The sequence below is a fragment of the Heterodontus francisci genome, chromosome 13, assembly GCF_036365525.1.
Source record: "Heterodontus francisci isolate sHetFra1 chromosome 13, sHetFra1.hap1, whole genome shotgun sequence".
Taxonomy (NCBI): domain Eukaryota; kingdom Metazoa; phylum Chordata; class Chondrichthyes; order Heterodontiformes; family Heterodontidae; genus Heterodontus; species Heterodontus francisci.
The window spans coordinates 79,929,251-79,955,220 of NC_090383.1; the positions used below are offsets into that span (position 1 = coordinate 79,929,251).

Sequence of the window (25,970 nt, forward strand, 5' to 3'; positions counted from 1 at the left end):
GTCTGTATCTCAGTATTCTCCTCGACAACATTTTCTTTCTCTACTGTAAATACTGACGAAAAATATTCATTTAACGCTTCCCCTAACTCCTCTGATTCCACACACAACTTCCCACTACTATCCTTGATTGGCCCTAATCTAACTCTAGTCATTCTTTTATTCCTGATATACCTATAGAAAGCCTTAGGGTTTTCCTTGATCCTATTCGCCAATGACTTCTCGTGTCCTCTCCTCTAATATGCCAAACCTCAAAGTATTCACATGATCAAAGAATTAACTGCCAGTCACCAAGGCTCCTGTCCCTTTAAAAAGATGGGAGCCCACCTCCAAGATCTGCTGTTCAATTGGAAAGCTGGTAGCTTTCAGTCCCAGCAGCACCATGAGGAGCACACCACGGAGGAGATGGTGTTCCACATCATGGCTGCATTAAATCTCGTTGTATCCAGCGTCCCTGAGAACATTAAGGATGATTGTATGTTACTGCCTTATGCCCCCTCAACTTCCATCTCATCCTCATATTGCTATCTAGCATGAAGTTCAAGTTGCAGATGGTGTGACCATGGACCTATTGCTTTCCACTCCACTTCCCTCACCCCAATGGTCCCTTCTGATTTTGTGTCTTCAGATACCCAAGAACTGCCCAGCCACAGCAGCCTCAGGAGGGAGACAGAGACAGAGAGAGAGAAGAGCACAACAGCACACTACTAAGAAACACCGTCGCTTGATCGGACACTCATGGCCACTAGCTCAGATACTGGCAATTCGTAAACTTTATAGGCTAATACAGAAATCAGGATCAGCACATGGTGAGTCACCGGCCACGAGTGGGCTGCAGCCAAGCCAGGCAGAAAGAACATGTGTGCCAGCTCACCGGGGAGGAGGGATGTTGGGGGAGGGAGGTACAAGGACAAGAGGTGCGAGGTGGCAGTTGAGTTCTGTTGTAGGGGCCTCAGTTGTTGATTTCAAGGGAACAGTCTACAGGAAAGTGCTGATGAGGATGCACATCAAGATGGTTGGTGCTTTGGCAGTCTTACCAGTGTTCTGTCACTGTCAAGGAGCATGGAGGAGTCCGGATCCAACGTGACACTAGGAATCGCACAGAGCTTGAAGTTAATCCTTTATACCGTGGAAGTGGTGCCCAACTTCAAGAAACACTTGCGGACACAGCCGGGATGCAGTAACCTCAGCTTCCTCTGCAGCACAGGAGGAAGCCACCCAATGTTTCAATGCTGCAGTAGAATCTCAGATTGCGGTCAGAAGATCCATGCTTGCACAGGCTCAGACTCCTGTCGCCATGGCTGCAGATACCAGCGCTCAAAGGGGCATGCAAGGTTTCATAGCTGTCCAGCAAACTGTGTTCAAATAGGTTACTGGAATTGCTGAGGTGCTGCCCCACGGGAGTGGCAGTGTCACTGTCAAGCACAAACCTGCTGCCCCCTCAGGATGACAGCATTCGTGCTTGCACCATTGCCACCATGCCAGTGCCCTTGCTGTTGCCTCTTAGCCAGCCAGCCCAGACTCCTGCTGCCATGCTGAGATGATGCAGTCTGAAGCCGGGCTTCTCGGCTCAGAGCTGTTCGAGAGCATCCTGCAAGGCCCTCTGAAGTCTTCCCGTGAATGTCCGCAGCCTTTCACCAGCCATGATGCAGCCACTGGAGTAGTACTGTGCAGGAGCATTAGAATAGGCAAAGTCACACATAAGACAGGCACTCCAGGAATGCATGAGGGTGAACAGTTCATTTTTGTTTGTATAAGTAATGTGTTTTTGGATAAAGACGCTATGGAAAGGTTATTGGTGGTGGTTTTTATTGGCCAAGGGGTTGCAGTAATGGGCCGTCCCATACGGAAGGTGGGGAATGGTTGAAGCAGAGTCTGAACAAGTGTTTTCGAAGAGCCCATACAGAGCGAAGGTGTCCTGGCTGCATCGTCCCTGTCACCTCTTCTTCATCCTCCTCCTACTCTTTCCTTCAAGGTGGCCTCTGGATACCTGGTGGCAATGGTTGTGCCCTCCTGATGGCAATGCTGTGGAGGACATAACAGACCACTGTGAACTTGGAACACGCTCTGGCATGTAATCAAGGGTACCAGAGTGGTCCACGCAGCAGAAATGTTGCTTTATCGTGCCAAAAGTCTGCTCTACAAGTTTTCTGGTGGCTGCATGGCTTTCATTATACTGCCATTGTCCTTCTGTGGTCAGGTGGCAGAGAGATCATCAGGTGTAGAGGAGGTATTCCGTGTCTCCTAGCAGCCACCCTCTGGTTCTTCTTGGTGGCCAAAAGATGGCTTGAACAGCAGACTGCCTCAAGATGAAGGCATTGTAGCTGCTGCCAGGATAGTGGGCATTCACTGATCGTATGGTTTGTGCATCGTCTCACACCGACTACACATTGATGAAATAGAAGTCTTGTATTTCTGTACCTCTCCCCATTGACTTGGTGGGCCCGTGGAGCCTCATGTGTGCAATTGATGACTCCCTGCACCATTGGTAATCCCTATACCTTGACAAAGCCATGTGCTTTCTCATCCTGCTTCTCCATGCTTAGAAAGAACATGATGCAATTGCCTCTCTTCTCAGATAAGGCCTTCAACACCTCCCGAATGCAGTGATGGATGGCATACTGGGAGCTGATCCATGTCACCCAGTCCCACCTGCATAGATGTTTAATGTGACTGTGACTTTTATGGCCACTGGCAGTGCCATCCTCGCCTGGTGAGAGGCTGCAGGTCTTCTTGAAGGAAGTGGCACAGTCCTGCGACCACCTCCTTGTTTAATTTGAATCACCTCAAACATTGTTCCTGTGTGAGATGGTGGTATGAGAAGTGCTCTCGGAAAACACTTAGTGGACAGGGCCTTCAGTTGAGAGCCCTCTTCCTCCTCCGTCTTTGCAAAGATTCTGTTTCTGCAGCCCCTGCTCCATTTCCCGGTTGTGTCGCAGACCCGGGGCACTGAAACTACAGCCCCCATACTTTTTTGAAGACAAGAGATGGAATTGTTTACCCCACTGGGAGCAGGCTGGGTGACCAGGGTGGGGAGGGAGGCGTGCATAAAATCAGATGGGTTGGCGGGGGCACCATGCCCGTCACCCAGTCACCTCCGCTGGTATTTTATCAGCAGTGGGGAAGCTGGTGGGTGGCCCATCTGCCCTTGGGTCAATTGAGGCCCTTAAGTGGCTAATTAATGGTCACTTAAGGGCCTCTTACTGCCACTGCTGGTATTTTATCAGCTGTGGATGGGCACTGCACCACCTAGGCAGGCTGTCCAATAAAACCTGGCAACCTCCTGGTGGGCTCGGTGGGTGGGGGTCTGATCAGGCACACTATGCCCTACGGAGGGGAAGACATCCCCATGCCCTCGCAATTGACCAGCAACCCCCCACACCCACCGCTGGCCTTGATGGGACCTGCCTGATTGGCGCCGATGATTCCCAGCCCCACTGACATGGCTTCCTCGATAGCAGCTGGTCAGGGGACTGCTGTAGTCCCAACAGTGTCTACTGCTCCCCGTGGTGCTGTTAGGACTGAAGAGCTGCCAGCTCTCTGATTGGCCAGCAGCTACTGGAGTCGGGACATCCTGCCTTTGAGGGGCAGAAGCCACGACTGCACGCAATTTAGGGCGGCACAGTGGCGCAGTGGTTAGCACCGCAGCCTCACAGCTCCAGCGACCCGGGTTCAATTCCAGGTACTGCCTGTGTGGAGTTTGCAAGTTCTCCCTATGTCTGCGTGGGTTTCCTCCGGGTGCTCCGGTTTCCTCCCACATGCCAAAGACTTGCAGGTTGATAGGTAAATTGGCCATTATAAATTGCCCCTAGTATAGGTCGGTGGTAGGGAAATATAGGGACAGGTGGGGATGTAGTAGGAACATGGAATTAGTGTAGGATTAGTATAAATGGGTGGTTGATGGTCAGCACAGACTCGGTGGGCCGAAGGGCCTGTTTCAGTGCTGTATCTCTAAACTAAACTAAAACTAAATTGATTGCCTGAGGACCGTAAAATACGGTCATGGCTTCCAGGGCCGGGTAAGATGGGCTTGCCCCCAACTTTCCATGCGGTGGGCGGGGCCACCGCCTCTGCGTTAAATCCTGGCCTTGGTATGTACAGATGACCAAAATCCCTGTTCTCCTTGAATGGATGTACCTGCTCACCAACAGACCTCCAAAAACAAGCCACAGTACTACCACAAACTTTGCCACAGCTGAAATATGTCAAAAGCATCTCACCTACAAGTTGAATGGCTGGTCCTTTAAACAACCTTGGTTGAGGGGGAGGCAGGTTCCCTCTTGCAGCTGAATGAACGTTCAGCTGTAATGATTAGCACAGGCGTTTGATGGACCTGTGCGGTCGAAGTTATGAAAACTTGCATCAAATCAGTTGGAATGGCTGACTGATGTTACTACCACCTCTCCTGACACTTCCGGCGCATGTATGGCACGCCTGCGCTAGGGCCGTTCCCAGCTTGGGGTGCTATGCCAGAAGTGACCGGTAGCATGCAGCCTGCCAATTTCTGCCTTCGGGGCTTCCGTAGCACTGGCATTATGGAGCCCAAATGTGCAGTCATCGACTCTGAGCCAACCACATTTCTTTATATTTAAGAATACAATACAGGTATATGCTAAATAAATCTTGCCATCCAAATGTACTACAGAGCTTGTGCATATTTTTCTTTTCCTAAATGGTACTATCTGAGATTACAATGAAACCTGTAGTTAAATATAATTGATGCTAATTTTCTGTTGATAACGGATAGCTAAATTATTGGTGTAGTAGAACATCAGAAAAATGCGAATGATCTTTCTGTGGTTAAAAGGGACCTTCAAACCACTCATTGTTTTTGCAATTATTTTTCAAGATAAATGATCTGTAATATTAAAACAAAGAAATCTGATTACATTACTCTCTAGGTGAAGAAAAGCATTCACAGTAATCAGTTTAAAAAGTTCATTTTTCATTCTTATGGGATTGATTCACTTTCCAAATGGATGTTATAAACAGTGATCTGTCAGGGCTTGAATAGATTAGTTATTTGGGAAGTTCTCCACCATTTCATCTATGCAATCATTTATTAGTTGTGCAGTTTCTAAGAAGCAAGAGGTCTAACCAGGCAATACATTTTAGTGCACAGTATGACATTGAATATTATATACTGACCAGGAAAAGACAAAGCATTAAAAGTACCCAATTTGTGTTCCCACATTAAAAAATAATCGGGATGCCCTGTGGTCTATTCAATAGTCTATTGCCCAGGGCAATGTACTGTATACAATGACACCCTGTTGCTTTAAGTGGGAGTTAATTCTTATATCTAAAAAACTAAATGCTGCTTCAACAAAAAAAACTTAAGAAAAAGAAACAAAATGAGACCATTTAAATCAGGGTCCTAATCCAGTTGTCGGGCCCTTATTGTTACTTGCATTTACAATTTGACAAAGCATGTTCCAAGCATGCTAGGGCAGTTATACAAGGTTCTGAGTAGTCTAGCCAGTGATCCCTAAAGGACCATTCTCATCCTCTGCCCCTTCAACACATCTCACCTGCCAGCTGGCTCCTTGCAGAAACCAGATGATTTGTAGCCGACTCAAACTGGAAAACTGCAGGGACGTCTTTGTGTTCCAATGAAGCTCAACGCAAGCTTGAGCAACAGCACCTCATCTGTTGACTGGGCACTTTACAGCTTTCTGGACTGAACACTGAGTTCAACAATTTTAGATCATAATCTCTGCCCCCATTTTGTTTTGTGTTTCTTTGCTGGTTTGTTTTTTTTCCTCTCATTTCTCTCTTATTTCCTTTAGCTAGATACATCTTTTGATTCTTGTCCTATTATCACTCCCACTGGCCTTGCACCATGAAACCTTGTCATTTAATCTCTCTTGCCCTGCACCCTATCACAGACTTTCCCTTTTGTTCTTCTTCCCACCCTCCCACCTTTCATTTGCTCAAAATCTATTACACTTCTAACTTTTCCCAGTTCTGATGAAAGGTCAGACTTGAAACATTAACTCTGTTTCTCTCTCCACAGATGCTGCCAGAACTACAGAGTATTTCCAACATTTTCTATTTTTATTTGAGATTTCCAGCATCTGCAGTATTTTGCTTTTGTGTTGTTATAGGGCCGTCTTTGTACCCTTTTGGGCTGCAGTTAATAATTAGCCCCATGGATTTTTTTTCGCATCAATCCACAGAACCACAATGTATGCACAACTGAAAATTATGACTCAAAATTAATGACAACTTGCCTTCCACTTCTAGGATTAAAACCAAAATAATACTCCTTGCAGTGGTCACAGTGTATCCCAGTCACTGAAGGATCTCGACAACCACATTTTCCTGTGACACCATCACATGTCTGGTGCTTTGATCCTATTGGATGGCACTCACATGGCAAACAACCAGTGAAATTAACTGAGGGAAGCATAAAACCTGAAATGCATTATGAAAATTAATTATAACAAGTCAGTATTTAACACAAATATGCAATAGATGGCAAGACAGATGATTTCCTGAGAAGTTATAAAATAATTGGTACAGAAGATGTTCATATAGATCATTAAGCTAATTACATCAATCTAGTAAAAATCTACTTTTATGTTAGCATTACTTATTGTTGGCACAGTGGTTGTATGCACCAACATACTACACCACAAGACAGCAGGCTGCAGGTTCACATTCATGATTCCTCACAAATGCCATTTCTGATCTCTACCAGGAGATACGAGGTTTTGGCTAGGCATCTCTGCACAGACAGGGAGGAAGATCATTGGGTAATTCACCTCAGCCTACTTTCATGCATCCACTGGTTACATAGCAGCATTGAGAAAAGCCTGAGAACAATTCTTTTGCCTGCTTATTTGCCTAATGAATAGAGCATTATGCGCAGGATGCCTACAAAAAAAGAGAATTAAATACCAATATCATTTTATTTAATTCAGTGTTTCAGAAATGGTTGCAAAACTTTATTGAATAGTTTTAATCAGTTTTGTATTCATTTTAAACATTCCTTTTTATTTTACATGTACAGTATCTAATGAATGATCAGATGTTTGCTGCCTTGATGAACTATACAGCAGGACAGGTATAACAACTTGATATCTATAGGCTAATCATTACTGTAGGTAATATTTGTGGGAAAATGCTTAATGCACTCTTTTGACATTCCTCCATCTGCTATTTTAACAGAGGTATTAATGTTTTAAAAGAAAAAGCAACTTCTTGTCTTATTTGTGTCAACATAATATGATACAATTATATAGGTTTTCTTAAAAATATATTATGGCCATTTCTTAATTTTGCATTTAGATTACAAATATATGGTATATGGAATCCAGTTCCTACATGTCGGAACATATAAGCTTCCTGTGAATGTACAAAAACACAGAACAAATGTTCCGCTGTGAAATTATAAAGACTGCACCATAAATCATTGAAGGAAGAAATTAGTGTTTTAACAGAAAATGGGAGATGCTTGTTGTTCTCTTTTACTAAATCAATAATTAAATCACATTTATGAAACCACACATTTCAAAACCACACATCCCAAGTTTCCTTAATTATATTAATTATATTGAGTTTCTTGTTAAAAAGGAATTTCACACCACAGTCACTGTAGATCATACTCATTGCTCATTATCCATTCTCTCATTGTAAAGCCTGAATTTATGCTTAACTAATGCAATAGAATGCAACCTAACTCGTAGCCAGTATGAATACCTATGCATTCATTTGACTCATTTTTCAGTATTTGTCTTTTGATTTAAAAATAATCTCATGCATACAGAATTAATCTAGAAGTAATTCAAAAATTGTGGAAATAATTGATGGGGTTGCTTACAAGCTACTATTGTTTGCAAATTAACTGGTTTATTCAAATAAAAGTGTTTAGATAAAGAATTTGAATAAGTGAGAGCCAGAATTAGAGATCAGAAAGTGGCTAAAATTATATAATGGGAAAATAATAAAAACTCCTTTTTACTTTGTGATTATATTGACTGAATAAGCTGTAAAATAAAATCACAATTTTATTCAGAGTCAAGTTGTCATTTATTTTATCTGCAGAAAGGACCTAAATTAAATCCCAACTAATTTAACAGTGATAAATACAAGCCAATTATTCCTTGGAAATTACATTTTGCCTAGATGAAATTTTAAGGAATAGACAATTAACTACACATTTTGGCAGATCAATGAAATGATTATTTTGTGACGAACTTCTATATTAGTCATTATTGTGGCAATTTTTACTGGTGATCTATTATTTAACTCTTATCTATATAAATTACATGTTAAATTCAATCAAATACAGAAGAAAATTGTTCTACATATTACCATGGTATCAGACTGCAGATAGTACAAAGGTGATTCCTGTTGCTATACTATTGCTGCCGATTATATGCACACTCTTTTTTCAGGAAACTACTATGGCTACAGTGAAATACCATTAATCAGAAGGCCACCAGTCTGTGCAGATCAGTAATGCAACTGGGAGTAGTAAATTTGAAAGTTGAAAAGACCCTATGGTGATATTGGTGCAGTAGTGTAGTAGTTATGTTACTGGACTAGTAATCCAGAAAGTTGAACTAACATTCCAGACACTAGGGGTGAGAATTTAATGCAATCAAAATGCACCCACTTACAAAGAGTTAACTGGCCCAGAGTTGCATTCGCCATCCAATTAGTGGTGGCAAACAGGGAGGAGTGGGCCTGATTTAAAGAATGAGCAGCAGCCACTGCTGTGGTTGCTATTCCACCCAAGAATGGAGGCTGAAGCTGAGAAGAGGGCAGTGGGCAGAGTGGGCCCCTCTGCCAGGGTAGTACCCCTCCCTCCCACTTTTTCTGGCGCTTCACATAGGGTGCTGCGAAGGCAGTGACAGCATGGAGAAGCATCCTGCTCCCTGGCATGGCAAAAGAAAGCCTGCAAAGCTGACCAAGAAGGTACAGCTGGAGGTGGCTCATGAGGTCACAGCAGAGGAATGGTGAGAAGAAACGGGGACCAGTGCAGGAAATGTTTCAATGACCTGCTTAGGTCTGGCAAGGCGAGTTCAAAGATAGACCCAGATGGCATGCATCCTGGTCAGCAGTCACCAGAATGCAAAAGAGAAGGGCATCCTGAAGGCGCATAGAGTTCTCCTGACCATAGGAGCACAGCAGCATTAATGACCCATAAGCATTATTCATAATCTTTGCACTATTAGACAGTGGGTTACAGGGAAGTCTGTAACATTCTATCAAATGAATAGCCACAAGTGGTGAGGGAGAGAGGCATTGGCCAAACAGCACGTTTCCTCAATTCACAGGCCAAATGGGAAAACAATGCCGATGAGAGCGAGAGGGCATGCTTGGACGGTGGGGGTCCCTCATCTCATGTCAATGACACATTTTGAGGAGCTGGCCCTTAATCTGGCCAGAGTGGCAAGTCACCGCTAAATTGGAAATGGAGAAATGGGAGTCCATCATCGACTGCGTGAAGAGATCTCAATATCTCCAGGTTCAGGGAATCATAGCAATCACCTCATGCAATGAGCTGTCAATGCATACGTTGTCACCTTATTGTTCCATGCAGCTTAAGCATCTTTTGATTGTACCGATTTCTCATAACTACCTTCTGTCATCCTCCCACAGGGCCAGTTGCAGAGAGGAAGGAGTCAAGATACTGTCAACATGTTCTGGAGGAGTCAGAGAAGGAAGAAGCACAGAGCCTGCACCGTCATATCTTTCTTGCACACCCTCCACAACACAGATACTCGCACCTCGGTGGGTCTTCATGCTTTATTAGAGAAGGTGACACAGGATGAAGTGCACATCATATCAGAGACAGAGGATATGAGGGAGGCAGAGTAGGATGTGGCCAGTCCCCCTTGGAGACTGGAAGACAGACACAGCCCTGCTCAGCACAGTGGAGATACAGAGCCCAAGGGGTCACAAAATAGGTGGCTCTACCTGGAGAACTCATGTGGCTGTGCGCCCACATACCGGAGTTACTTGAGGTGTTGCAGAGTCATGGGATGGGAATGGAGGAGTCCATTTATTTCATGTGTTGCACAATGTCTCAGGTACTTTGAGCGCATGAGCTCCTCCATTGAGACACAGTGGCCAACTTCATGGAGAGCCATATGCAGCATCACACAGTGTGGGTGCAGGAACAATGCACGGACATGCACGGAAAGCATGCTGCCGTCTGTAGCATTGACCAGTCAGTGGTGCAAATGTTGCAACAAAGCATGGAGTGGATGCTAGCTGTGCCTCAGCTGGTGGTCCCTCCAACAATCAAGGGCGCCATGAAAAGGCTGAGGTGGCAGATGGTGATGAATGGGCCACTCTTCAGGGGGCTCTGCCTCTATGGCCACTCCGATGGATGAAGCATCTGTAGAGTTACATCCTATGACAGAGGCTGGCTCTACAGTGATGCCGGTGCAGCAGCCTTTGGAGGTGCCTCCCCAACACCTCCACGACGTGGCCAAGCGCCACAGGCATCTCAGTCGCAGTTAGGCACTATCGAGCAGTCTGCCTCCCCCTCCACCTCAGCCACAGGTGCAGCAACTCATAGGAGCAGCCATGAGTGCAGGCCACCTCGCTGGTATGTCACTTTGTGGGTCATTTGGGTGTGTTTGTTGTAAATATTAAACTGTAATTCAATAGAAAACTGGGCATGTTGCTGCACTAAGCCAGACTTGTATCTTCATCATGGCGAAAGACAGGGGAAGGGGAAATAAGGGTTAGCAAAGCAAAGGAGTATTTGGGGAAAAAAGTATGTCAAGTGGAGAATCTGGAACCTTGCAGTGTTTGTGCCATTGGAAGGTTGCTGGCTTTTGTTCCTAATGGATACTTACTCTCACTCAGATGAAGGAGAATCTCCTCTCCAAATGTCCTGCAGACTGAGTATCACTCAGGTGAAACATGTCTGGATCAGAGTGGCCCTGCAGTCCCTGCCATCCCGATAAGCGCTCCGCCTTCTGAGTATCACAGGGACATCCCTGCAAAGCATGGGGACTATTCTCCAGTTCTCCTTCAGCCTCCTCCTCATCCTCCTCCTTCTCTTCCTCCTCCAAGGAGCTGTGCCATTCCAAAGCTTCTCCCTCTTCAAGCTCCACTCCTCTCTGGGGGGCCATGTTATGAAGTGCGCAACAGACCACCACAATGCGTGAGAACCTTGAGCAAGAGTACTAAAGGGTGCCATCCGACTGATCAAGGCACCTGAATTTCATCTTCAGGAGGACTATGGCCTGCTCAATGATGATCCTTGTACACAGGAGGCATCAGTTGTAGTGTCTCTCAGCCTCTCTGGCAGGGTAACGCACTGGAGTCATCAGTCATCTCCTCATGGGTAAGCCTTATCCGCTAACAGCCAACTACAGATTTCTGATGGCTCTATGAACAGCCCAGTACCTGTGATTGCCAGAGGCTGAAGGCTTCATGGCACCTTCCTGGATAATGTGTACACAGCTGCACAGAGCTCTTGCTGTGGTCACATACCAGCTGACTGTTTAAGGAGTGAAATGCCTTCCTGTTGAGGAATTTTAATGGCTGGTCAGTTGGTGCCTTGACGGCTACATGGGTGCAATCGATAATCATCTGCACCAGAGGGAATCCGACAAGTGAAGTAAATTACACTGCCCTTTGAGGTTGAGTGCCACTATCCACCTTAATTCAATATAATCCCCTGCCCGCTCGAACAGAGCATGTCACTTCCATGATACAATATGTTGCTGCCTGTGAGATGCCACCAATGTCTGCTTGGAAGGACCCAGTTGCAAAAAAGTGCAAAGCCACTGCGACTTTTACAGCCACAGGAAGGCCATGGCAACAGTCCCTGCAAACCCTTGGATGACCCTCAATGAGGGCACACAAGTCAGCAACCATCTACCTGGACAGGCACAGCCTTCTGCAGCACCTACACTCCAGAATGTCTAGGTAGCTTCTCCCTTGGCAGCAGACCCTCTGCTGAGGGAATCATCTTCGCTGTCTTCCTGCCTCTCGTTCCTGACCCCTGTGCCCCTGATGCCCAGAGGTCGGCCTCTGCTCCTGGAGACGCTGTTCCTCATCATTAGTCACTCCTTTCTCTGAGTAGCTTAATTCCATTTCCTGTTACATTCTTCTTTCCTTTCTATTGGAATGTGCAGTCTTCCCGAACACCCCTCTCATGAACCTGTGAGGATCCCATCCACCACCCACCTAAAGTTGCCCCCCCCCCCCACCCCACCAAAATGCCCTTGTCAAGAGTGAGGAGATATGACAGAAAATATTCCTGACTCTGTACAACTGGTTACCTGGGATTGAGGGCTTTTTCTGAGCCTTCCTTCTTTAATAGAACCTCCCACTTTGTTTGCACCTCCTCCGTTATGGTTCAGACCCTGCATGGATCTTGTGCCTTTGAAAAGAAAATTCAGAACTGGCCCTCTTTTAGCTGACAACAAGCTTGTTAAGAAGCTTAACCGGCCAGTTAGCGGTTTTGGGGTGGGTGGATGGGTGGGGTGGGGGGGGGGGGGGGGGGGGGCGGGGGGTTAGCTCCTCTGGCATTCGGCAGAGCCTTTTAAACTTTGAGCGTGCTTGAGCTTTAAATTTTGTGTTGGGGAACAGGCATGCCGACTGTAGGGGCAGGTATAAATGACTGCTTGGCCCTGTTTCTGCCCTCTTATTGAAATAAAAATTCTGCCCTAGAAGTACAAATCTCACCATGGCAATTAGAGAATTTGAATTCAGTTAAAATGATGGAAATAAAAGTATCAGTAAATGCGACTGCGAAGCTATTGGATTGTAAGAAAAACCCAACTGGTTCACTAATATTCTTTAGGGAGGGAAACCTGCTGTCTTTAACTGGTCTAGTCCATATATGACTTCAGTCGTGCACCAATAAGACCTCTTAACAGTTCTCTGAAGTGACCTACTCAATTGTATGAAACTACTATGCAGTGGTTAAAGGCAAAGCACCAACTTCTCCAATGATGGACAATAAATGATGGCCTTGCCAACGATGCCCACATTCCAAGAATGAATGTCAGCTTGTTTATTTTGCAGCACTTGCAAAACATATCAAACTTGATAATCTACAAAATACCTTTGGAACCTAAAACTAACAGCCATGAACCAGGTCTGGTACAGTTAGTTCTCGACAAGTGCAAGTGATTCAATAATTGATGGGACAGCACAAAATGGGTGGTCAGTCTCCTTCTCTTGTCATGTCGCTATATCTTCCCTCGCCACTGTTCCACACAGGCTCTGGCTCGAGAGTTGAAGACCATCAGATCTTCAGGTGTGCATGGCTCTGGTAGTAAAGGACACTCTAGGAGATGTTTCATTGTTTGGGATGCCTCTCCACAGTCACAATTGACAGAATTTGTTTGTCTGTATCCCAACTTCTGCATAAGGGCTTTATAGTGGCCAACACCAATCCTGAGGAGATTGACACACAGTCAAGTAGATCATGTTTTGTTGGCTCCTGATGGGAGAGACTCCTCTGGGTCATTAGACAACTCGCGTGCCTTCGTCTATAGATGTGTTGATGGTCAGTAGTTTAGTGGGAATAGGGTCGAGAGAGCAGGCGGTGGGTCTCGGACAAAATGAGCTCAGAAAGGGCATGAGAGGAGTTAGGAGAGAAACAAGGGAAAGATACAAGTTCAGAACTAAGGTATAGGGGAGCTTTAGTGGAAGTTCAGCCTGGTGGGCTAGGGGAAGTGAGGAAAGTGGCAGAGACAACTGATTGGATGGTCTCAATCTTGGTGACAAAGAAATCCATGAGCTCCTCGCACTTGTCATTGGAGGTGAGGGTGGAGAAGATGGCTTGCAATAGTGTAAAGAAGCTAGGGGTTGCCTTTTCATTACAGGATGATCTTGGAATAGTAAGCAGTTTTCACAGACGAGAGCCGTACCCGATAGCGCTTTACATGGTCCAGCCAGATGTGGCAGTGAATGGCTTAACCAGATGTCTGCCATATGGCTTCAAGTCTATGTCCCTTGGACTTAAGGTAGCAGAGATGAGAACTGTACTTGGGAGTGGGGGGGGGGGGGGGCGGGGAAACAGCCAGCCTAGCGGCACTAGGACAGGCACAGAAAGACAAACACAAAGATAATGCACAAGGGTGAACAGTTTACTTTTGCATGCACTGTGGAGTGATTTGTTTTCTAAATTTGCTTTGGAATGTTTATCTTGTGGTGGCTTTTATTTTTGCATTGTGGCGAAGCAGACACTGATAGTTAGTGACAGAGGGAAGGGAAGGTGTGGGACTGTTGATGATTGGAGAATTTGTGTTGCGATTACTAGAATCATGCTCAGATGAGTTCTTCATGATAGCCTGGCCAGAAAGGGGCTCTAAAATTAGCCTCCTTTCTTTAGCCTCCTCTCTTCCTTTCCCTCCTCCTCCTGGTCCTCCACCTGCTCCTCCTCTTCCTTCTCATGTTCCAGCTCCTGATCTGCTTGCTTTATAGCTGGGAGCAAGGGCTACCCTTTATAATAGTGCAGTTGTGCAGCATGTAACAGATCAACATGCACCTTAATACTGCTCTTTCCAATCTCTTCCAGAGTTGGCCAGGCAGAAGTATTGTTTCAGCATGCTAATGGTCTGCTCTATCGCAGCTTTGCTTTTGCTTTATGGGTTGCACACAGGAGTCATCAGCCATGATGTCAGTGGATAGCCCTTGTCGCACAGAAACCACCATTTAGTTTGCTGTGGTGGCTCAAATGCAGCTGGCACAACGGACAGTCATAGAATGAGGGCATCATGGCTGCCCTGATTCTGGATACCGAGCACTGAACTGCATGATTCTCTGCATATGGTCACACATTAGCTGGACGTTGAGGGAGTGTTTTCAGTTTGTGTGTGCTTTCAGTTATGGTATAGGACAAAGTTGATATGCAGTGCCCGCAAAGCAATGTTCATGCAGTCATTGGCACCCTGCACCATGGGGATGCCTGCAATCCAGGTAAGCTATATGCTCGCTCTTCATGCTTCATTCTGGCAAGAGAGAATGAAATGTAATAAAAGCAAAATACCGTGGATGCTGGAAATCTGAAATAAAAACAGAAAATGTTGGAAATACTCAGCAGGTCTGGCAGCATCTGTGGAGCCAGAAACAGAGAGTTAACATTTCAGGTCGATGACCTTTGTACTTAGCTCTCAATGAATACAGCATCAGTGACCTCCCTCACGGAACAGTGGCCGGCGACTGTAGGATGTTGCTAATATCTCCAACTCCTGCCTGGAAGGAGCCAGATACATAAAAGTTCATTACCACAGTCACTTTCACAACCACTGCCAATGTGGTCCTTGCCCTGCTGTGAGGCTACAAGTGTGGCTGCAGCAGGTGGCAAATTTCAGCGAGGATCTCCTTACTAAAGCCCAGATGTCACATACTTTGTACCTCATTGAGGGGGAGGTTGGAGAACTGCTTTCCGAACACTCTGGATGGATCTGTCCTCCTGCTGACAGCCCTTCTCCCACTCTTCCAGCTCCTTCTTCCAGCAGCTTGTCCTGCTATGCATGGCCTCTGTTCATTTTCCAAGTCATACTGTATTCTATGGGTATGCTAGTGTTCCCATGTCTGGGAGCAACTGGTCTGTGCAGAAGCCTAGAAGTAGTAAAAACTCTTTTTGCACCTGCCACACCACTACCTATAGTCTCTGGCAACTTTAAACAACTATAGAAAGCACCAAAAACTTGTAGAATAGAAGGAACAGCCAGGAGAAATCAACCAGCAAAAGACCTGTAAATAGTTAATGATCCCTTTCAATAGTGCTGTTTGGAAGGGCAGGAGTGGGAGGGGGCCCTTCCTGCTGTTGCACACGTGTTCAACTGTGCAGTTAAGCAATGGCATTAGCTGGAGTGTTGAGCTCCAAAATGCAAACGCTGGTGTCAGATTAACATTATGATTTGCCTGCTCTGTGGTGCAACTTGTCCTAAAAATGTGGACACACGCCGCAGATGCCATTTCATACTCCAAACCGCATTCAGTCAATAGGCCCTACCAATCAAATTTCATGCTGATAGAATTGTAGAATCATACAGCACAGAAAGATGCCATTCAGCCCATAGTGCCTGTGCCAGCTCTTTGGTAGGACTGTGCAATTAATCCCCCTCCCCTGTTCTTTTCCCATAGCCCTGAAAATCTTTTGCCTTCAAGTACTTAACCATTTCTCTTTTGAACATTAGTATTGACTCATTGTTAATAGTAGCAAATTGTAACTATGCAAACTGTAGACTGTTTAGCAGGTGAATGTTTGTTTTGGCAGAACATTTCAGAATTGCACCCAAACTGAATGCTCCTGAACCTACCCATTATTTCTGGGTTCAGTTGATATGTTATGCCAAGTGGCTGAGATTGGGTATATGCTTATTGGAGGAACTTTGTATATTTAAACTACATTGCAGAATTTAAAGGGGGTCAAAAGTTACAATTATAAAGTACACTTTAGCAGTTTCATAGAAGTTACACTAGTTATATTTGCTGTCTTGTAGCTATTGACAAAAGTTATATATTCAGATCTTGCACACATTATCAGAAAAGGATGTTCTACTTTGAATAGCAAAGAAGAATAGAAACCATAATCGATTTTTCTTATCCTTAACCCAAGAACACAGGAGGTAATTGCTGTGTCCTGAGTCTGAAAAACTTCAACATCAGCACAAAACAGGGATCAATTCTATTCCTACACTGACTGAAGTACCAGAATTTCCCACTCACTCACTACATCTTGAATTCAATGTGCTTTTATCTTTATCATGCTGTATTGTCACTTACCTGGCCTACATTGGTCACACTGTTTTCCACGGCGATTCAACTGGCAAACACACTGACCATTGCTTTGGTCACAGACAGTTCCTTCCACTGTCCCTGCAGGATCACAGTTACACCACTGACAGCCTTCATGGTTGGATGAGCTAAGGTTGAAGGTATGAGGAACACACTGGTCACAATGTAAGCCTGTAACATTGGTTTTACACAGACACTGCCCTGTGGATCTGTCACAATTCGTTGATCTATTCATTGTACCTGCTGTGTCACAATTGCAAGGTAAGCAGCCCAAGGAGTTACTCAAATGTAGACCGTAATACCCATCCAGGCAAATGTCACACCGCTGTCCTCCAACGTTAGATTTACAAACACACTGACCTGTTTTAGAGTCACACATGGTTTCAAGGACAAACCCTGCTGATTCACACTCACAAGGTTTGCAGCCACCAGCATCAAGTCCATAGAAATTATCCATGCAAATGTCACACTGAAATCCTCTGATGTTTGCCTTACAGTTACACTGACCACTGTATGGGTTACAGTACTGGTTCTCAGAACCATTGATATTGCAGTTACATGATTCACATCCATCTGAGTTTGAACTGTTTAGTAGTTTGAAACCAAAGCTGCAGTGTTCGCATGTTATTCCTGAAATAAGTTTAAAATAAATGTAAGGCCTAAGAAAAACAAGAACTAGAAATCAATTTTTATCCACACTTGCCCATATCTGCACTTTGATCCTTAAAAAAATTGTTAATGTTCAAATATTAATTGCAGATATTCCTAAATATATCTTTTAAAATGTAATAACTTTTGGTTTTTAAACCTTTCAGGATTAATTTTGGGGACTAACAAAAAAAGAAAAAGCAGTAAAAAAAAAAATACAGAAGTCTTACTTTTAGAGTAGTTTCCCTTGTATCTGAATAACATTTCCTTGCCTTCAGTTACAATAGACATCCAACAAGTTAATTACATTTTCTTTATTTTAAAAAATGCAAATATCTGTTGTACTTGAAAACATTGTATGTGAAATAAAATATTACACTAGAATAAAAATGCAGGAAAAAGTTCAGCAGAAAGCAACTACTTGCACTATGATTGATGACTTACCTAAGGCGTAACATTTAATTTCAGTAAGAAAAATACAAGTACCAGCAACACTACAAATTTTAAAGTAACTGTATTGTGAAAAGAGTTATGACTCATTCCAAACTATTAAAATCAGTCTAGAGGGATTCACCTCATCATTTCTAAAAATATACATAGCACTTATTTGAATTTGTCATGCATGTTCATGACAGCTAATCTGTCTCCTGTGTTACTGAGCAAAGCCTACAGGGCATCGCGTTCAGTTTCTTACAGGGTTAACAAGAAAGTAGGGAGAGGTTTCCAGATCCATTAGGCATTTAAGGTACAATCTCTACCTGTCACTTTTTATTCTAGATAAGTGACCTACTTTACAAATTTCTTTGTATTGAATAATTCATTTACAACACAATTGTACAACCATATTAACTGTAGTAAAAATCAACCTCTTGTGCATCACTCTTGTACCACATACTTCAAAATGTAATGATGTTATGAAGTTCCTTTTGTGCATAACAAGGAAACAGCAATGATGGTAATAGAGATAAAATGGATATAAGGTTCTAAAAAGCAATGCATCACCCAGAATACAATTCAGCCATTTCTTGCTTTATCATATTCTATTTATGGAGCTCAGCTTGATAACAAAAGGTAAAAATAATAAGAGCAATAAAGATTTTTTTCCAGCACAGCAGAAAAGATTATCAAACATTCTTCAATATCAAAACTGATCACATTATATAAGTCTTTTTCACATCTCTGCTCTGTTGCTTAATACTGTTCATTACAATCCACATTAGCTTTCATCAGGGTCCATTTTAGCAGCAGCATTTACAGCTAACTGTTATGCAAATGAAATGGTAATTTTTTTTGATCCATATGTATAGACTGGGACATGTTCTGCTACAATGCAAAGCACACTTTATCAGGAATGCTCCCTGCATAATATTCCCATACATCAAAATTTCAAAGTACATTATACACACAATGTATTTCGAGCACTTGATAAATTTTGCCCTATGTAGCTGTTACTACTTTCAAATAAGTTGCAGGTAACAAATTGCTATAATCAAATCTAATTTCTGAAAATACCTATGGGAACCACAAAACATAAAAGAAAGGATCACAAAAACATGATAAATAACAGAGAATATGGTAGTTTGTTATAATCAACTTGGCAGTGAATTGCAAAATTAAAATTATCTGGCCCTTGATAACTAACCACAAATATATGATCTTTGAAGTAATGTTAAGTCTCTTGCATTTCATAACAGAATGAAAAAGATTCATCACAATGTACCTCACTGCCTGCAAACCCTTTGAAGGAATACTTTAAACTGGACTTTAACAGCAACTATTAAGTTGGCTTGTGTGTTCAGAATATATTAGACAATTATAACCTTGCACATGTGTCGGAGATGTTTAGCAAATATTTGTTTAATATCTTCATTAGAATGGCTAGTGACTGACAGACTTTGGGTCAAATTCATAACTAGCAGGTTATGATACACAAAATCTTATATTTCACCTACCGATAACATTTGCTTTGCACTTGCATTGACCTGAATTTTGGTGACAGGTAATATCTCCATTCACTGTCCCAGAGGTATTACAGTTACAAGGACTGCAGCCATCAGGGTCTGAGAAGCGCAGATTATAGAATCCATCCTGGCACTGATTACACTGTCTGCCAGACACGCGTCTCTTGCATTTACACTGGCCTCCAATCTAAAGAGATTAAAAATATGCTGGGATGAGTGGAAGCAGATGATTTGTTTTGCTATATTTCTAACCAAAATGTCAGCCAGAAAGGAGAATAAAGAGAAAGTGAAATGAACAATAGAGAGAGAAAAACCAATGAGAGAAGAGAAAAACCATGAAAAGGAAAGATATTTCAACAAATAGAAATAGAAGGGGGAAAGTGGTAAACTATGAAATAGAAGACATAAATAAGGAAAATATAAACTCAAAAATAGTAAATATAAATAATGAATGAAATACAAGGACGACTTAACTAATATTTCATCTATGTGACTATCAGAAACTGATCTGTAATTTTTCATTCATTTCTTCATTGAATTAAAACTTCATTTTAAGATTGATTTAATTTTGCAGCAGATAGGCTGAAATGATTGTATTCTCCGTAGTCTGAAAATATTTTGTAGGTTTTGAAACCCTGAATATAATACTTTGCTACTGCAGTATAAAGTAAGCAACAAAGTATTTACAAACTCAATAGAGTAGATCTTGACTTTATGCGATAGTGGAAAATGGGTGATATAAGTCAGCAGCCCAAGTTACATCTCTCGATTTTTATTTCCATTGAAGTCAACAGATATAAAAATCGAGAGAGATGTCAAAAGGTATAAAGTTTATTTCTAATAATGCACCATAACTTGACACTGTGAACAGATGTTAAATTCTGTACACACAATATAACATTACACTTTTTAAAAAAATGTAATAGACATCTTGAGCAGAGTAACAGCAAGTGTAAGGTACCAATACCTTCTCTAGATGCTTCGTAAAGTCATCTACAGAGGATGCTAAGTTTTATTGAACAAAGTTAATTACATTTCTATCCTCTTCATTAAGACTTTCAATAATATCTTGGCTAAATTCCTTGCCAACTAATCAGAGGGGCGCTTCCTGAGCTTGTCCATTTTGGCTAGACAAACTTAATAAACTTTGCTTCTAATTTCCACCCTTCTCTCACCTTTACATGGTCCATCTCCGACACTTCCCTTCCCTTCCTCAACTTCTCTGTCTCCATCTCTGGGGATAGGCTGTCTACTAATATTCATTATAAGCCCACCGACTCCCACAGCAACCTCGACTATACTTCTTCACATCCTGCCTCCTGTAAGGACTCCATTCCATTTTCCCAGTTTCTCCGTCTCCAACGCATCTGCTCTGATGATGCTACCTTCCATGACAGTGCTTCTGATAGGTCTTCCTTTTACCTCAATCGAGGATTCCCCCCCACTCTGGGGGACAGAGCCCTCAACCGTGTCCGGCCCATTTCCCACACCTCTACCCTCACCCCTTCCCTTCCCTCTCAGAACCGCGACAGGGTTCCCCTGATCCTCACTTTCCACCCCACCAGACTCCATATCCGCCACCTCCAGTATGATGGCACTACCAAACGCATCTTCCCCTCCCTTCCCCTGTCAGCATTCCGAAGGGATCGTTCCCTCCGCGATACCCTGGTCCACTCCTCCATTACCCCCACCACCTTCCCCTGCAATCGCAGGTAGTGTAATACCTGCCCATTTACCTCCTCTCTTCTCACTATTCAAGGCCCCAAACACTCCTTTCAGGTGATGCAGCGATTTACTTGTACTTCTTTCAATTTAGTATACTGTATTCGCTGCTCACAATGTGGTCTCCTCTCCATTGAAGAGACCAAACGCAGACTGGGTGACCGCTTTGTGGAACACCGCCACTCAGTCCGAAAGCCTGAGCTTCCAGTTTCTGGCCATTTCAACACTCCCCTCTGCTGTCATTTTATTTATTTTATTTATTTAGAGATACAGCACTGAAACAGGCCCTTCGGCCCACCGAGTCTGTGCTGACCAACAACCACCCATTTATACTAACCCTACAGTAACCCCATATTCCCTATCACCTACCTACACTAGGGGCAATTTATAATGGCCAATTTACCTATCACCTGCAAGTCTTTTTGGATGTGGGAGGAAACCGGAGCACCCTGCGAAAACCCACGCAGACACAGGGAGAACTTGCAAACTCCGCACAGGCAGTACCCAGAATCGAACCCAGGTCCCTGGAGCTGTGAGGCTGCAGTGCTAACCACTGCGCCACTGTGACGCCCATGTCATGCTCACATCTCTGTCCTGGGATTGCTGCAGTGTTCCAGAGAACATCAACACAAGCTCGAGGAACAGCACCTCATTTACCGATTAGACACGCTACAGCCTGCTGGACTGAACATTGAGTTCAATAATTTCAGAGCATGACGGCCCCCCCCCCCCTTTTTAGTTTTTGTTATTTTTTATTTTTTGTGTTTATTTTATTTTAGTTTGTTTCTACTGTGCCTACCCACTGTTTTTTTCATGTTGTGCTTGGGGCCAGGCTGCTCAGTTTTCTATCCATTAACACCCTCTCTGTTCTAATGTTTTGTCTTTCAGCTCACCATGAACATACCGTTTGCCTTTGCTCCATGACCTTCTGGTCAGTTATTCTCTGTGACGTTGTCTTACCAACACCTTCTCTTTTGTTATCTCTTGCCCTACCCCCACCTGACTTGCTTAAAACCTTTTACATTTCTAATATCTGCCAGTTCTGATGAAGGGTCACTGACCTGAAACGTTAACTCTGCTTCTCTCTCCACAGATGCTGCCAGACCTGCTGAATATTTTCAGCATTTCTTGTTTGTGTTATAATAAATTGGCACTGGTTTTGTAACCTTGTTATGGCATCTGAAAAGTCTGTACACTCAGTTGATGGTATCCTTTAATGGTGTTAAAGACTAACTTCATAAAGACTAAAGAGTGGTTTTCTCTTTCCATTAATCTGCAAGCTTCAAGCTTCAGCAATGTTTTTATTGGCTGGATTTGTAAGTTGTACAGAAATTCCTATGCTCTTGCAGGAAGAATACTGGGATTGGATTTGAAGCAGGCCTTGACGTCAGGATCTGTGGCTGGGGAGGCCTGAAGATGGCCCCGGATGAGGCCCGCCAGGGACCTAGAGACCGGCAGAGCCAGCCCGATATTACTGGCGGTGGGGAGGCCTCATGGGAACTCCCCCGCCGGTCGTTGATGGGACCACAATTTAAATAATTGAATTAATTAATCTTGCGTCGTCTCCTGATCTCCCGCCGCAATCTTCAGTCCGGCGGCTGGCACTCCCGCGCCTTCGGATCCCCATCCGGGATACGAGGCACAACACTGGTGGGGAGGGCAATTAAATCATTTGTGTGTAAATTGTTGGCCAGAATATTCTGTCCCTTGACCAAAACCAACAGTAATTCATGTTGCACTATAAGTCAATCCTACAGGTTGGAAAATTAATGGACATTACTGTAGGAAATTTAGAAACATTGGAATAGGGGTAGATAATTCAGCCCCAAAGCCTATTCTGCCATTCAATTCAATCATGGCTGATCTGTGTTACAATCTATCAGCTTTCCCCCTGCCATCCAAGCTGATGAGCAACACTGCTTGATGATATGGCAGTGGTCTTGAAGGTGATGTTTGCCCATGTTCAGTTCTCGATCTGACAGGAGTACCTCTGTAATAAATTGGAACTTTAGGTCTCTTTGCTCAATAGGTAATTAGAATTGCCTTTCAGTAAACAAGAGGGTGATACTGAGATAGTGTCCTGTGTTTGGAACAGATTTCACACATCAAAAAGCTCTGGAACGATGGAAAACAGTACAGATGGCCACTGTAAAATTCTGTCACTGGGAAGGATCCATGATATGCAATGTGCCTTTTAAAGACAATAAGATGGTGGCCACAGTATCTGTGTGATCAAGAAATTTCGCAAAAGGCTACTATTCAGAATGGGATTCATGAAAATCAAAGTGAAAACTAAATTAAACTGAACTCATTTCATAAAAACTTCAAGTTGACACTGTCAATTGTTCATTTAGTTTACATCCTGAGTATTAGAGTCAATTATGGACTACAGAGGTCCTACGTTTGATCCCTGCTTTCAGCTGTTCGCTGATCTCAGTCAGCTCTACAGCATTACAATTCATCTCAAGTCTCTAGGTTGTGAGGATGGTTCCCTCTTCTGATTCCTATCTAATGACTCTCTTGTTGGAAATGGCCATGTGTAAACAACTAGAAAAAGCAGAATTGCCTTGTCAATGATGCAACTTGTATTTGAATAGTCTGGCATCACTCTCTATTAAGACTCCTCATAAATAAACAGTACTTTGAAGTACTGCAGAGTGACTGGCACCCATTAAATCAATGCCTTCAGGAGAGCAAGGAAGCAGACAAAACTGGCGTGAAAAAAAGACAATTTAGAAATTACTGTCCCTTTATTGCCACTTGCAATCTTAGGCTGCAGGCTTATACAGATGGTTGAGGCAACCGTCTGAAGCAGGACGGGGGCCTTAAGAATTTAAGCAAATTGGGATCCTATTACATCATTAGGATCCCAATTGTATTTTAGCCAAAGTCTGAACAGGGACCTCACTGCAGCCTTCGCACAATGTGAAAGCAGGTCAGCAGCTGTCAAGAAGGATGAAGAAGCCAAAAGGTAGGTCAAAAACTTTCTAGGCCACACAAGGAAAATCACAGCTTCCCCTGCCTAGAATCTCCCTCCATCCCTCTTCTCTCCCGTAACACCCTCCTGAAACCCCTCACAGCCACTTACCTGGAAAGTGATGGGAAGCAATTATTTGCCACCTTTCGCAACGAGCAGACACACTGCACCCCCATCCTCATTGTTTTGGGTGGAAAGTGGACCAGCAGCGGTCAAAATTGTTAGTAGCAGCAGGAAATTTACTCACTGTTTTACATACATATATATATGCTTCACAATTTCATATAATTTATTTATATAATTTGTGATTTGTTATAAACACAAAACACTTTTAGATTGAGTTTTTGAAAAATACACTCACTGAAATTGTGATTTACTTTTGAGTTAGATGTTTCAATTTAATTCGTTATCCTTTCCTTTTCTTAATTGCTCTGTTTTATGCCATGTCTATCCAATTTTTGTTGCAGCTGTTTAGTTTCTGGCTTTATTCCTGTTTCTCTCTGACATCTTTGTGCTTTTCCCTGTATAAAACATACATATTAATAACCAAGAAAGGCTCATATATTTTTTGAGTGCAGCCTGGAGGGTCAGGATTCAAAATATCATTGCATGCTAATGGTATGTTATTAAACTTCACTTATCTTTTAAACCATCAGGTCTAAAATTTAACTATATCAAAATTAGTACAGTGGACAGAATTGGTGAAGATGACAAACAGGATCCTGGGAAGTATAGCTCAAGGGTTAGAGCAACCAAGCTGGTTGGTTTGTACAAAGCACTCATGTTTCCCTAGAGAAGTGCATACAGTTCTAGGCACTTAACCACAGGAGGACATTCTGGTTTTAGAGGAAGCACAAAGAAAGGCAATTAAGTTGGTAAATGGAGTTGAGCACCTGTGCTACAAGGAAATGTTATGTGAAGAAGAATGTATTATGGAAATGCTTTCCATATTTTGTTTTATTTGTAATACAGCTAAGTATTTAAATCGCACTGCTCTAATCTGTCTTAAAACACTAATATCAGCATATTCTCTAAAAGGAAAAAGTCATTTGAGATGTTATTTTTGATGTAAAGTACTTCAATCAACATCACAAAAATGGTCATTACCACATTGCTGTTTGTGGGAGCTAGCTACGTACAAATTGACTTCCACATTTCCTACATGACAACAATGACTACAATTCACAAGTACTTTATTGGCTTTGAGATGTCTGACAGGCATTACTAGGGTTTGAAGCAGCACTATGAACAATAACAGCAAATGTGGGTATTCTTGCTATGTAACCCTACCATAGTCAAACAAAGGAATGATGATACCATTTGATAGAAGAATTTATCTCAGGATTGGCTGATCAGTTGATATATACATGTAGCTCAGTGCTACACTCTGTTGTGCTGACACTATTCAAAAAGGAGAAGCACAGCTTTTGCATTGCCCTGATCAACATTTATACCTCAAACTACAACACTCGCGCAGATTATCTGGTCATTTGTCTCATTCCTGTTTATGGAGCCTTACTGCATGCAAGTTGATTGTCATGCTTCTCTATATTACAACAGTGGCTACACTTCAAAAAGTACTTAATTACTGTGAAGTGCTTTGAAATGTCCCAAGGATATGAAAAGTGCTATACAAATTCATTCATTTGTTCATATGGCTACCGTAGATTTTCATTGAGAAAAAGGTGGTTTAGAGGTATCTCATCGATGTAGTTAGATCCTAAAGGGAATATTAGAGTAATGTTTAATATTAGTACAAGCCCTAGATTAGGGTGGGGGAGTGCTTACTATGACTGATGACTGCCCCTGGAAACGGGCGTGAGGATCATGATGCAAGATTAACACGTGTCCGTTAATTGCAATGTAGGCAGTGCACCAACATTGTGCTGCCTGCTTATTTCCATGATCTGTGTTCAGTTAATGATAACTAT

General features: G+C 43.1%; 1 protein-coding gene across 1 annotated transcript in view; it reads right to left on the reverse strand.

Annotated features, from left to right (window-relative positions):
* Nucleotides 1-25,970, reverse strand: part of ush2a (Usher syndrome 2A (autosomal recessive, mild)) — a 1,262,450-nt gene that overhangs the window by 1,009,579 nt on the left and 226,901 nt on the right. Inside the window, exons 12-14 of the mRNA XM_068045693.1 lie at nt 19,332-19,527; nt 16,720-17,361; nt 6,231-6,414 (exon numbers count right to left, since the gene is read on the reverse strand). Of these exons, the coding sequence (XP_067901794.1) occupies nt 6,231-6,414; nt 16,720-17,361; nt 19,332-19,527 (1,022 nt within the window). The remainder of the gene's footprint in view (nt 1-6,230; nt 6,415-16,719; nt 17,362-19,331; nt 19,528-25,970) is intronic.